This window comes from Amphibalanus amphitrite, unplaced genomic scaffold (assembly GCF_019059575.1).
Source record: "Amphibalanus amphitrite isolate SeventyFive unplaced genomic scaffold, NRLGWU_Aamphi_draft 000965F_arrow, whole genome shotgun sequence".
Lineage (NCBI taxonomy): Eukaryota > Metazoa > Arthropoda > Thecostraca > Balanomorpha > Balanidae > Amphibalanus > Amphibalanus amphitrite.
This window is the reverse complement of record NW_024882459.1, coordinates 42,285-56,522: the sequence shown is the minus strand read 5'-3', so window position 1 is coordinate 56,522 and position 14,238 is coordinate 42,285. Positions and strand designations below refer to the sequence as shown.

At 49.7% G+C, this 14,238-nt stretch overlaps 2 protein-coding genes across 11 annotated transcripts in view; both read left to right on the top strand.

The window, feature by feature from the left end:
- Positions 1-14,238, top strand: part of LOC122368654 (protein tramtrack, beta isoform-like) — a 42,268-nt gene that overhangs the window by 17,233 nt on the left and 10,797 nt on the right. Inside the window, exon 6 of one of the 10 annotated variants that reach the window (XM_043342825.1) lies at positions 12,954-13,664. The exons of 4 other annotated variants lie outside the window; for them this stretch is intronic. In XM_043342825.1, the coding sequence (XP_043198760.1) occupies positions 12,954-13,252 (299 nt within the window). In that variant the 3' untranslated portion in view covers positions 13,253-13,664. Of the gene's footprint in view, positions 1-530; positions 2,851-3,235; positions 6,436-10,826; positions 11,179-12,127; positions 12,543-12,953; positions 13,665-14,238 lie in introns of those variants that run through there. 5 more of the 10 variants (XM_043342828.1, XM_043342822.1, XM_043342818.1 and 2 more) reach the window with 5 other exon arrangements.
- Positions 6,731-10,498, top strand: LOC122368657. Its single transcript, XM_043342829.1, has 2 exons — positions 6,731-6,902; positions 8,814-10,498. The coding sequence occupies exons 1-2, from the start codon at positions 6,897-6,899 to the stop codon at positions 10,044-10,046; spliced, it is 1,239 nt and encodes a 412-aa protein (XP_043198764.1). The 5' UTR covers positions 6,731-6,896; the 3' UTR covers positions 10,047-10,498.

Here is a 14,238-nt window from a genome sequence, read left to right as displayed (position 1 = left end):
GTTATGACCCGGCTCCACTAGCGCTGCTCTCGCCCGACAAGGGGAATAGTAGTTCACGCATCGTACGCGTGGCGTCGCTAGCGTTGCATTGAGCATCCGAGATTCGGGACTGGGCAAGGAGCGATGTTATCCATCCTTCTTGCAAGTAGGTGATCGACATCTTTCTTGCCGTATGGACTGACACATTAGCATACTAGTGCGTTTTGATGGGATTATGATTACCACGGACTTTCCCAGAAAGTCTTATCGATGCCCTCACAATGTCAATGTCGCTCTGCAAGAAATGGTAGTCGAATTATCGTCAGACCCTCTCATGAAACCAAATGCACACCTGTACATCTGTCCGCCCTGGACTTCTGAGCGCTCTGTTCGGCTCCCGGTGCTGCCGCGGCCGCCGCTGCTCCTACTGAGCCTCCCTTCGTCTCGCCGCCGGTCTCGCCTGGCCCACTGTGTCGGCGGCTGGCTGGGTCTCCTCTCGTTCTCTCTGTGCCGGCGCTCGGCTGACGGCGGCCTCTCTGCGGCTGTTTCAGCGGCGGCCGGCGGCCTCGGCGGCGGGGATGGCGCACCGGCGGCGTTCCCGTGCCGCTACTGTGGCGCCCTGTTCAATCGCAAGCCCAACCTGCGCCGCCACGAGCAGATTCGCCACGAGGGCCGCCAGCCGGTGACGTGCCCCGTATGTGGCCGCTCGTACACCCGCTCCGATAACCTGAAGATACATATGAGGACGGTGCACCAGATGCGGGATGTGTGAGGTGGTGAGGATAGGTGAACTTTGAGGCTGAGCTGGACTCGGTGGTCGGGAGAAAAGGCTTGCGTTGGAAGGAAGGAGAGTGGAGAATAGTGTGAGGAGGTCGATTCGTAATGATTCCACGCCGGAGACGAAGGTGGCCGCCTTGGGTGAGTCAGTCTTACCCATGTGGACTTGAATTGGTCGTGGATGGATCAATCCCTGGTTCAGCTTTGTGGCATTTGACACGAACGTGTGATCTGGAGCTTGTGAGGAATGCGACGATGAATGCTTAGTCTGTAGACATTGCTGGGATTTTATTTTTGAAATTCTGGCTATGATTGAAGTGAACTAATCGGCGCAATGCGCTGAGAAAGGACTTAATGATCACTATGACTACCTACGTAGTTTGTTGCACCCAATGATTCAGATAAGAATCATGAAATCATTCGTATTGTCTCACCTTGTACATACGTAATTCACCTTGTCCTTTTTTGGGTGATCATCCAAATGCCATCTGTGTTCTGAAAGTATTGGGATGTGAGAGAAGTTCTTAGTCTACACCTTACCTGAGACGAAAATATTTTACGCCACAGTTGGTCGGTCAATTTTATCAGCGGCGAGATTACGTAAAGATTACGTGTAGGACGTAAAAGACAGGCACAGCAAACACACAAAGGGCTAAAATGGCCCTGGCAGTGGCGAGGGACAAAGCTGGATGCTTCCGCAAACCTCCAATCAGATGCGAATTTTCGCTAAGACGTCCTCCTGCCGCCACCGCCGCCGCCGCTGCCGCCCGGCCCTCTCCGTGAATTGCCGGCCTCACCCTCTCGACCCATGGGGCTTGTCTTCGCTCCCTTCCGTCACATTGAGCACGGCACACCGTGTTGCAGACTTCCCCTGCGACCTCTGCGGTGCTCGCTTCACCCTGGCGTACAACCGTGACCGCCACTTGCGCACGGTGCATGGGCCGGGTGGCGGCCAGTGCGGCTGCCCGTTCTGCGGCTGCGCCATCCGACGGCGCGACAACCTGTACGCACACGTGCGGCGTGTGCACGGGGTGGCGGCGCTGCAGCAGCTGCGTAGTGGAGAGGCCGACCCGCCGCCCCTGTCGGCTAGTCCACCGCCGCCCTGGCAGGACGGGATGCAGTAGCCGCCGGTGAACCCTCCATCGCAGGACGAGATGCAGTAGCCGCCGGTGAAGCCTCCATCGCTGCCTCGCCTGCCGCCGCGTTACCCAGATGAGGCGGTGATGCAGTGAGGGAGGGGCGGTGGAAAGGTGATGGACCGCAGCCGAGGGCGTGGATGATATCTCGAGCTTCCAGTCAGCGGTGTATGCGCGAGCTGATTGGCTGTGGCATGTGCTTTGAACGGGGTCGGCCTCCTTTCGTGTAAACGAGCAAATGAGCGGATTTTGTTTATCTTGAGCTTTTGCCAATCTTTTTGTGTGTAAGATGGCTTTGCAGGTTTGAATACAGCGACAGATGGTTGTTGCTTATGCTGGCGGAAAGGTGTGCTGTCGATCTCCGGACACTAAAGTTTATGCGCGATATTTTGAGGCTAGTGAAAAAACTCCGAAACTCCTGGATTGGATACACTGCATTCCTCCATCGCCGCCACAGGGCGAAATGTGAAAGCCTCGAGCCACGAGTGTCATGAAACTCGGTGCAGTGGGTCGCAGCACTACATATTATTCAATATTCACTTGCAGTTACGGCCGCTTCGCTCTGCTGCCCTGCGTCTCAGGACAGTCTGAATCCGAGACGGAATCATCTGCCGTGTTTTTAGGTTTTTCATGGTCGCGCGATCGAGGAGAGAAGCGGATTGCTTCTTTTACGCTACTCGTCAGCAATATAGGCGGTGACTGTTGTGTGAGGTCCCTGAACGCTTTTCTAATGTGAGGGTCGTACCTGATGTTTCCACGTGCTAATGGCGAGGCGACAGGGCTGGTGCGGCGCCGGCTCGGAGGTGAGAGTGGCGTGAAGCCTGTATTTCTGTGTTTTATATCGATGCTATGTCGCTCTCTGGGGGAAAAATTTAAGACGCTGCTAGTGCTGATAAATAAAAGACAACTGAAGTCATTTAAGTTGAGTGAAGGGGATTGCATTTATCGAATAGAGAATAGCCAAGGTAAAGCGTTCGCGTTTCCAATTGCCTTGATTTCTCCTTCGCCTGATGAAAGTTAACTAGTATGGATTGGCAAAGAAACAACTACATCACTCACAATCGCAAACCATCTAATATCGTTGTCCTAACTAAAAGATCGCCGATTCTTTGCCCTCCTTCGTTGCCCGTTGGGCCATATTCCCGGCGTTGGAGACGCCCGGCGACCACCCCGGCGGCTGACGCGGTGCACCTGTGTGCGGCGGTGGCTGTGAAGGCTCCCCGCGCTGCCGGCTGAGGTGCTGGACCTGTGTGCGGCGGTGCGGAGGTGCCGGCTGAAGTGCTGGACCTGTGTGCTGCGGTGGCGGAGGTGCCGGCTGACACGGTGTGCCTGTATGCCGGCAGGTGGGTCACCCTCGCTCGTGTGCCGCTACTGCGGAGCCGGGTTCACAAAGGCCTCGCACCGGTCGCGCCACGAGCGATGCGTCCACCTGCGTCAGGCTGAGCACACGTGCACCGTGTGTCACCGCGCCTTCTCCCGGCTGGACAACATGCGTGTCCACATGAAGAGGGTGCACGGCGTGACCCAGGACCCGTCCCGGTCGCCGGGGGCGCAGCTGGCCGGACTGTATCAGTGAGACGGCGCCGCGACACCGCCGCCGGGAGTGCAGAGGTAGTTAGGGAGAGGAGGCGTACTCGCTCGGCCCGGCGGCCGTCAGGGACCAGGGTCTGGGGGCCAAGGATGAGGCATAAAGCTAAGGCCTGAGGAAGGTGCGCAGTCCATGGCAGTGACAAAAGCGGTGATTGACTTATGTGACATGACTCTGCGTTCGGTTGGTGCGGATCAAATTTGAATGAGAGATGGATCGATTAAACGCGGATAAGAGGCAAATCAGCAATTGATCAAATGTGAATCAGACCTGGATCAGCGATCAGTTTGGGACATATGATCAATTTGTATGCGCACAAGAGACGTCGCGACTGGCTTGTGGCTGATTTTGGCCCGCTGAGGTTTATTTTACTATGAATCTGTAGGTATAGATCGCCGTGGACAACTCATTAGGTGTAGCGATGGGGCAAATGTGCGAGAGAGCTTTTAAAGAATTGCAGTCATTTTTCGTCGCCAGACATTGTCTTCAAGCTCATTGCATATAAAACATATCAACCATTGTTTGCTTATCGTTGAGCAGTTACTGCTTTTGCTGTCTGCCTTTAGTCTTTTGTATTGTTTTGTTTTAGCTGAATACTTCAGAATGATTTTGTCACAATTCATTATGCTAGTTATAACTTATAGCATATCATCTGTATTCGTCAGGGCTCAATGCCAAGCGCAGCTATTTGCGATTTATTCTTGATTAACTATAAGATACATTGGGATGATGATTGAGTGGAACTGTGTAAATATGTTTGGGAGATTCTTGGTAATAAAAAGGGCGTTCAGTGCTTCGTAAGATTTTTTCTTCATTATATTTACCTAGTAGATTTGACACGAGGAGAAAAATAATGCCTTGCTGGAGGATTTGGTCCCAAGTCCGCGTATGTATTGAAACTTTGACCAAAGCTTTGTGAAGTGAGCCGTCTGGTCGGCAGCCCATCGTTAGCGCGCTTTGGCAATTCATATTGATGCTGTGATAGACTTTATCCGCTTCTCCATCCCCGGGGAGAATGTGATAAACAATATGGAAAGTCGCACGTTTCTTTTAAAAATCATGCTACCAATCATCTGATCACGACGAACAGCTCTGCACACAACACAGTGAACGTAAGGTGCAGCACCCACCGCCATACGTTGGAGATTTGCTTGACGGTCGTGGGTGTTCTCCGAACGTCTACTTACAGCTTTCTCCATAGGTGGCGCTAGTATAAACGCCTGAAGGTATGCTGTACCGCATGGCTCGGAGCGGCCGTGCGGCGGGATTATGCTGACAAGTTCGAAAGGATCAAGGATGAAAGCGCGTTGAACTTCGGGACAATTTGGAGTCGTGATGTCGTGAAGGGTTAACCTTCCAGGCGGTGGGGGGGGGGGGCAATTTTTTGCCCCCCCTTTAGTTTTTTCGATATATCTCGAGAACCGCTGCGCCGATCGTCACCAAACTTTCAGTACCCTCCCGGGAGCAGCTAGCGCACATGGTGACCAAAATTTTTTCCAAAGGCTATGATAGGTTGGCCGCTAATGACGTCAGAGTGACGTCATTTTTGCCATTTTCGACCCAAAAAAAGGTTTCGCGGGAAGAGCTGTCAGGCCTACAGCTTTAGAGATACAGAAAAATGTTTCAGACATAAAAGGTGTAAAATTAAAAGGGCTACAAAACTGCTATTTCGATTTTTCGAATTTTTTGGATTTTGACCCCCAAAAATCAAAAATAGATTTTTTGAATATAATAGCCAAAAAATCAAAAAAGCTTTTTGAATTTCGAAAAAACCGGAATATATGTGATAGCCCCTACCGCCTTCTATCTACATACCAAATTTGAGATCGATACCTCTTTTTTTGGCCAAGTTATAGCGAAAAAACTGTTCAAAACTGATGACGTCAAATTTTCAAACTCAATTTTTAGCAATTCTAGACCTCGTAGAGCAAAACAAAGACCACCATTAGACTCCCCGTGACGAGCTGCATCGAATCGATACCCATTTTATGCATAAATATCAACTTTAAAATTTGACCTTTTTTGACCTGACCTTGACCTGACCTCCACCAGAAAGTGACCCAAACCGTACCTGATGGTCTTATAACCAACACCATTGAGTTGGAAATGAAAAACTGGCCATAAAACATGCATCGCATAACCTTAGTAAAGTTGGGCTCATGTGGTGACCCTTGGTGACCTTTGGTGACCTGACCTGTGACCTGATCTGGTATGACCAGTGACCTCTAATAGCAACATATGTACTAGACAACTGACGCCTTATCGCTGATTTTCGACAAAATGCGTTTTACTCGGTGTTATAGCGCTTTCCCTAGAAGCCCCGTGAACGGTGAAACATTTTATCTTTGACCTGACCTGTGACGTCATCGGTGACCCCGAGGTCAATGAAATTTGGTTTCCCCCGACAAATTTGACAGGGCTATCGAACACCGTTTGAATTTTCCGGATCCGTCCAGTAGTTTCGGAGATACGGGGGGGGGGCAAAAAAGTGCCCCCCCCCCACCGCGCGGAAGGTGGCTGGTAGGCCCACCGCCTGCCGGGTTAAAATGTCTTTGTTGTTGCGGCAACAGCATCGATTTATTGCTTATTTTGGAGTGAGGGATCCCCCGAACACAAGATAAAATCTGGCTGCAAGAGGTTACTGAGTGTCATTAAAATGCGTGAGATGCATCTTAAAATCAACAAAAATTCAAAAAGATAAAGAAAGAAAGAAAAACAAGAAAGAGGAAACAAACGAAAATGGCGTAGGCAAACTTCGAAACAATTGAACACGAAACTATGAAATTGAAGTGCGAAAACGATCGAACGATAACGAAAACGAAACGAAAACGATCGAAGGAAGCGAAAGAAATTCGAACGAAGTGACGCCGATTCAAGCGATCGAGAATCGCTTCAGATGAATTCTATGTATAATTTGTGAGATGATCGCCAGTATAAATTAAGAGTTGAAATGTGTTTGGTGTTTGATTCGTATCGAACGCAACGCCATTTAGATCCTGTATGGCAATAACAGTTTCGAAGTGCCCATTTACGTGAACTAAAGATATTCACAGCAAGATTGTCAAGTGACAAACTCCCAAGATTCAGAAGAGAATGATATTGTGATCAAACACGATTGCCTGATTTGCTACATTTTGTTTTACCGAGCCACAAGCGGCATCTTGTTGATTTTACTAAGGATATTAAGTTCACATGTATCAAGAATGCAATGATTTGTCTGGCTACCTATGGTCTGCACAGGAGGTAAGGTCTTGAAACGAGCACAAGAAGAAACCATTGTGAATTGACATTACGGCTACAGGCGTCCATATCCGATCAGACTGTGTTTCACCCTGTGCTTCGTCCCGTGGGTTGTCCAGAGGTGTTAGTCATTAAGTCTACCTAAATTAATTGTGAAAATTTCGGTAGTAGGTATTATGGAGGGGCTGAAGGTTGCAGAACTTAAAACAATCTTAAGGTCTCGGGGTATAAGTTGTAAAGGCAATAAGGAAACACTTCTAAAACGATTATGCGACGCCCTAGAGATACGCACTTCTGCGTCTCAATCAGAGCATGTTGCAATTCAGCCAGATGATAGTGCATCCCAGATTAGATCTACTGTCTCAAATCGGTCCTCTAGTTGTAATTCAGCCAATTCTGAACTTAGGCGCGCAGAACAAGCAGCTGATAGGGCTGCACTTGTTGAAAAAATGCGATCTTTGAGAGATAAACAATATATCGAGAGTAAAATAGCCGAACTTCGTCACGGGCAGGAATTATTAGAACTTCAGTCAACCATAAATGAGTTAGCTGCAAGGGAGCAGGCGTTTCAGGCTTATACGAGTCAAAATGGCGGCGTAAGCCCAGCACCAGCGAGCCAACCACATACACAGTGCCCAATTCAACAGTCACACATAACGCAGACAGATAAAGCCCTCGGCTCACAGCCCAGCCTCCATTTACCGCTGAACGAACGGCATCTAAAAGGTTCTCGAGATGATGTGCATTCTGAGCTGAAGGCAGAAAGAGAAAGAACGGCAGCATTGATGCGTCTTCCTCCTATAGAAATTACGAAATTTGGCGGTGACATTACTCAGTTTGCACAATTTATTCGCAGTTTTGAGATGAAGATTGCGTCTAAGCTAGAAGACGACAGTGAAAAGTTGCATTATCTAGAACAAAATTTGGTTAGTGGAAGCAAACCGCACACTATCGTTGCCAGTTGTATGTATATTGAGGATGGCTATGAGCAGGCAATGCAAATTCTACGCAAACGTTATGGTCAACCGAGCACTATTGCAGCGGCGTTCATGGATAAAATTAATGACGAAGAACGGATGGAATTTGAAAATGGTGAAGATTTGGACAAATTTGCGCTTCTTCTGATGAGCTGTAAAAATGCATTGGGAAGTGCATGCCATTTAATTAGTGATCCGCGAACGTTACGGAATATTACAGAAAAACTCCCCAGCTCACTTCTAAATAGATGGCGCAGGCGTGTTGATGATCTCGAAGAAATTCATGGGCGCTCCGCAGTTTTTGAAGACCTAGTCGAATTTGTCATGAAAGAGGCGAGAGTCGCTACAAACGCATCTTTTGGGCAGCACATGTACGATGGCAGTCGAGGAAACGGTAAGAAGCAAATTAATGGATCATTTTCTATGGAACAAAATCAAGAGTCACTAGTGTCAGCGACACAAGCACATGATTATTCGGCATGTTTGTTTTGCGGGGACAACTCGCATTACCTCCCCGAGTGTGCTAAGCTGAAGGAAATGTCTACAGAAGAAAAGAAGTCATTTGTGATGAGAAACTCGCTTTGCTTTGGGTGTCTTCGCAGAGGTCACAGGCGAACTTTGTGCCGGAGACCGGCAAGATGTCGCACGTGCAATCGAAGTCATCCAACTGCTTTACACGAACACGATGGTCCAGGGAATCTGCGAGGCGTGCCGCCTCAAGAACAGCCGGGAACACAAGGCGAAGCTGATGGGGCTAAGGTCACTTCGTGTCGCATTTCAACGGGAAGTCAGAAGTGTGGAGCCATTTTACCCATTGTGGCTGTAAAGGCTAAGAGTGCATCAGGCCACTGCACAACGTTCGCCTTTCTCGATAGCGGGTCGACGCACTCATTCATATCCACGTCACTTATGCACAAGCTTAATTTAGGACATTTGCCCGGTCGCCAGCTGACACTGACGACAGTGGATCGGGCCGTTTCCGTACCGACTCAAGTAGTGGCTGGCCTGTCTATTACGGATTTGGAGGGCGAAAATCATCTGTCATTACCAGTACTATATACACTACCAAACTTACCAGTTGAAGCAGGCCAGTTTCCCAAAGCAGAAGATTTGGAGGAGTGGGATCATTTGCAGGATATCGTTTTACCCCAACCAGAAATTTCAGAAGTTGGTTTGCTGTTGGGTGCTAATGCGTTTTTGGCAATGGAGCCATTAAGGGTTATCCCAAGTGTCAATGGTAGCCCGTATGCGACGCTGACCAGATTCGGATGGGTAATATGTGGTTTGAATCAGACGGCAGGCCCACCTGACGTTACAACGGTTTGCAAGACAACTGTCACTGAAGGTGAATCTCTGGAAGAAATGAGCAAGTCATCAAACAACCATAAATACGCGGAACATTTGCATTGCACGAAAAGAGAGTTGTCCGCCGCGGATCGTTTGTGGATGAGGAAGGTGGAAAGTTCTGTTGCGTACAAAGGTGGTCAGTACAACGTGCCTCTGCACTTAACGGACGATCATGTCAAATTACCGAACATTCTTTATTTTGTGATTTTAGTGATTTTATTTTGTACAATTGTATCTTGCGTTGGAGAAGAACGATTACAGAATGCTGACCTTGCTTATAACGCGAAACATCGCATCATAATGTTGTCCCATGAGAAGAACACAGAGATGCTCATGCAAGACGTGCACAAAAGGCTGGGACACGCTGGACGGCAACACGTTTTGGCTGATGTGCAAGATGTAATGTGGCTCTTGGAAAGAAATGCCACGGTACGAAGGGGTTTGAGCACGTGTTTGTTTTGCAAGCGAAGATATCATTCGTCTTTGGGAAGACTTTTAGAAGGCATGACAACCTGCACATCAATGAAAAACGAGACTTTGGTGACTTTCATGTGCAAAGTTGAGGCAATTATAAACAGCAGACCACTGACACCAGTTTCCACTGATCACCTTCACACTGAGCCACTTTCTCCAAACCTCCTGCTACTCGCTGGTGCAGGGTACGACCTCGTTCCCGTCAATCTTTTTGACAAAACAGACAGCAACAGTCGTAAGAGATGGAAGCAGGCAGCTTATTACGCGGATATGTTTTGGAAACGCTGGCGGGCCGAATATTTGCCATTGCTCCAGGCTAGGCCACACCATTTAAGTAGAGCTAAGCCAAATTTAGGTGTGGGCGATATTGTGGTAGTGGTTGACGAAAGCGTCCCACGAGGTCAATGGCCATTGGGTCGAGTACTTAGGGTGAAACACAGCGCTGATGGATTGGTTCGCTCTGTGGAACTGCAAGTCCGGGGCACAACGCTGCAGCGCCCAGTGACGAAGATTGTGAAACTGATCTGACAGTATATGACAAGGTTGAAACCTCAGGGACAGAGGTTTCAAGGGGAGGGTGTTGTTGCGGCAACAGCATCGATTTATTGCTTATTTTGGAGTGAGGGATCCCCCGAACACAAGATAAAATCTGGCTGCAAGAGGTTACTGAGTGTCATTAAAATGCGTGAGATGCATCTTAAAATCAACAAAAATTCAAAAAGATAAAGAAAGAAAGAAAAACAAGAAAGAGGAAACAAACGAAAATGGCGTAGGCAAACTTCGAAACAATTGAACACGAAACTATGAAATTGAAGTGCGAAAACGATCGAACGATAACGAAAACGAAACGAAAACAATCGAAGGAAGCGAAAGAAATTCGAACGAAGTGACGCCGATTCAAGCGATCGAGAATCGCTTCAGATGAATTCTATGTATAATTTGTGAGATGATCGCCAGTATAAATTAAGAGTTGAAATGTGTTTGGTGTTTGATTCGTATCGAACGCAACGCCATTTAGATCCTGTATGGCAATAACAGTCTTAGTTTATCATGGTAATAATCGATAACACCACGCGCTGGCGTCTAGCGTCAGTGTCGTAGTCAACACACGCCGTCGCGCTTGCGCTCCAATTATGCGGGGCGTATAGCTGTCTCACTTCGTTCGCGGGCGGCTAGTTAACCTCAACTAATGTATTTTAACAAATGATACAAAACAAAAACACACCAATCAAATGATAGAATTAAAAAACATAAATCTTAAATTAAGACACCACTCCGCTGGCTGACGCGCCCGGGCGTGTTTCACAGGTGGCTCGCTGGCGTGTCGTTACTGCGGCGCCACGTTCACGCAGGCCGTGCACCGGGTGCGTCACGAGCGGTGTGTCCACGAGCGGAGCGTCACCTTTCCGTGTCCGGTGTGTGGCCGCCGCTTCTCGCGTCAGGATAACCTGCGCGTTCACGTGCGCCGGGTGCACGGCACTGAGCTGGGACCGCCGGTGGACGGCGCGCCGCCGCCGCCGCGATGAGCGCAGGTGCAGAGGGGAGTGATGTGGTTAGATTGTCGCGAAGATGTGGCGAAGACGATTGACAGGACGGTGTTGAGAGTCCAAAGGCGTCCGGAATAGACGGGAGTGGTGCATGGTTCGAGGTGTGTTTCCGAGAGGAGGGAAACTTGTAGCAGCGATCAGTCGAGTGCGTGGACATGCTGAAACTTATTTGGTTTGATTGGAAAGCGTTTAGTAAAATGTTGCTTTGGATTAAGAAAAGGAAACCTATTGTAAAATAATGTTTGTCCCAAGGCCCTCTATTCTCTACCTGTTTGTCCACCTCTTGTTTTTAGATATAGTATGCCTATTTTCTGGCATATTTCGGCGACACTATTACTATCGCTGGTCGTCGAATGAGGTCGAGAAGTAATTAATGGGAACATTGTGCTGTTTTCGTATTTTTCTATCGGCGCTGGGGAAGTTTCCCTTTTTCAACGCTGGAGGGGAAGAAGCTGGGCTAGATGAGGATACAGGAGCTGTAACTGTGAATTTTTCTGAGCTTGTCTGTAGGTTACCAATAAACATGTCAAACCAATCGCAATAATTTAATTGTTGAGAGATATTTGGACCTCAGACAGATGGTGACCCAAATTATTTTGTTTATCAGATATGAACTTGATGCAATGTCCCAAGAAATCGATGTCTCTCGGCTTACTAAATCCGTGCCGTCTCGAAGCTGTGCTTCATTTCAAATTGCCGCTCTAGATACGCAGAAGCCCTTTTCTCTCCCACTCCTGGCTTTTTCTTTCGCCGCCGTCTCGGTCTCGAGCCCTAACGGCCTCTGGGACCGCCACAGCCACTGCTGACGGTCACACTGCCGCAGCCCGCCGGCCCGCCGCCAACCACCGGCCTGCCACAAAGCGCCGGCCTCTGGACAGCCCGCACCGCCGCTGATATGGTCATACTGTCCAAACTCTAAAGCCCACCGGCCTGCCGCAAACCGCCGGCCGCTCGACAGCCCACCGCTGACGGTCATACTGTCCAAGCTCTAAAGCCCGCCGGCCTGCCGCAGCCCGCCGGCCGCTGGACAGCCCGCCGCTGACGGCCGCGTCCTGTTCGCAGGTGCCGCGTACCAGTGTCGCTACTGCGGCCTAGAGTTCTCCCAGGCGTCGCACAAAACGCGTCACGAGCGCAGCGTTCACGAGCGCCAGCAAGCGTACCCCTGTCCCGAGTGTAACCGTCCGTTTTGGCGGCGAGACAACCTGCGCGTGCACCTCAACAGGTGCCACGGCATCATCGATCTCTGACCGCCAGCCGGTCAGACGAACGGCCTGAGGGGCGCGCGGTGTGGCGAGCAGGGATGGGGCTTGTAGGAGAGATCATGTGATTTTGTAAGTACTTCTGATAGTTATAATCAACGCCGTGAAGTTCTGGCCAAATACTTTTTACTGTCGGGTGACTGTTTCTTGGTGTATGCGTTTGATACCTAACTGACTGTATTTTACTCATCTAGTTTCCAATAAATGTCCCACGCTGCTTCAATCGTTGTCTTTATATGGGAATAAATACTATAGCAAGCTCTGAACCAAGCAATTATATCGAATATGGGAACATTATGGCGCTCGAATAGCGAAGGCAACCGCCGTCCGCCTCCGAGACGAAATATACCCGCTGAGCTAGTTCTGCCAATAGCCAGCCCACGGTCCCGCTGTCTGCTGAGAGCGCCGTCTCACTGACACTGCCGTGGAGCTAATTCCGCTGGGCCGGTGGCACTGTCCGCTCAGCCGCTGGCTCTGTCTCCGCGTCGGTCCTATCCGCTGAGCCGCGACGGCCGCCGCCGTCGTGCCCGCCCGGTCCGCTCAGCCGCCGGCCGTTGTCTGTCTCCGCGCCGGCCCTGCCCGCTGAACAGCCGGTCCATCCGCTGACCGCCGGCCGGCCCTGTCCGCAGGTGACTCGGTCAAGTGTCGGTTCTGCGGTCTGGCGTTCTCTCAGGTGTCGCACCGGCTGCGCCACGAGCGGTGCGTCCACGAGCGCCAGCGGCCGTTCCCGTGCCCGTTCTGTGGCCGGCCCTTCTCGCGCCAGGACAGTCTGCGGGTGCACATTCGCCGGCGGCATGGCGCGTCCGAGCAGTGGGCGCCTCCGCCCGAAACCGCTCCCGCCCCCGCCCCCGCCCCGGCGGCGGGCGATAGGGCCCATTCAGATAATGTTGACGCTCGGGCTTACAATGCTGGACCGCAGACGCAATAGTGGCAGCGATAAACGGCGAGAGAGGAACGAAACAGTGAGGAATGACCCAGAGAGGGATGTTTTAAAGGAGGAGCACGATGGGCTGTGAGCGTTGGATTTCTAGGATCAATCGAAGTCGATGCTTGGGTGTTAGAGACTCAGCTTGCTTTTTGGCCTGGTGCGGCTTTCTTAGCCAAGATTCGTCCATTAGGTGCCAAGTATTGTTGGGAGACTTGTTAGATTATGGCTTATCTATGCCGTAGGTGTGAATAATTTATGTGCATTTGTAAAGCTGCTGGTCATAAATATGTACAGTGCATGAAGCTTACACTATTCGTCGTGCGGATACATACTGTCTGCGCTTTCGCGAACATTGTAATAAATGTGCTTTTCTGCATAGCTCGATGCATAGATTGGTAAATAAACAATATAGGAACAGATGGGTTCATCTGATGCGGCCGAATACGGCCAGAGCTCGGTGTGATTGAAGTAAAAGGCATAAACGGCTCTCTTACACTTATTAGGATATTAAATATCCATCACATATGGGCATCTTCATGGGCAGCTGATGCTAGCTTATGTGTGAAAATGGAATATGTTTTGGTGCCTCCGGCGTTCCAACTTTAGGCTGAATTGAGTGTTCGAAGTTCAGGCTCTGGCTGTTGTGCCGATATGATGCTGACTAACCTCTCAGTCCCCGTGGGCATTTATCTATTGAATATTTAATCGATGATCGGGATCTGGTAGCGCTGGTTAAGAAAAGCCGAGTAAATTGTTCGCTGTTAAACGTTATCTTGTTAGGATATGCCTACTTTTCTGTCGTTCAGAAAAAAGTGATGCATGTACTATCGCATTCGTTATTGGATACGGAATATGGTCACATGGTGAGCTTAGATCATAAATGCTTAGGAATAACCGCAGGTACTGATGGAACAACTGCGTTTTCAAAACTAGCGTAATTAGACGGCCTTATTCAAGAGGACTATCCAACAAAAGATCCACAAAAG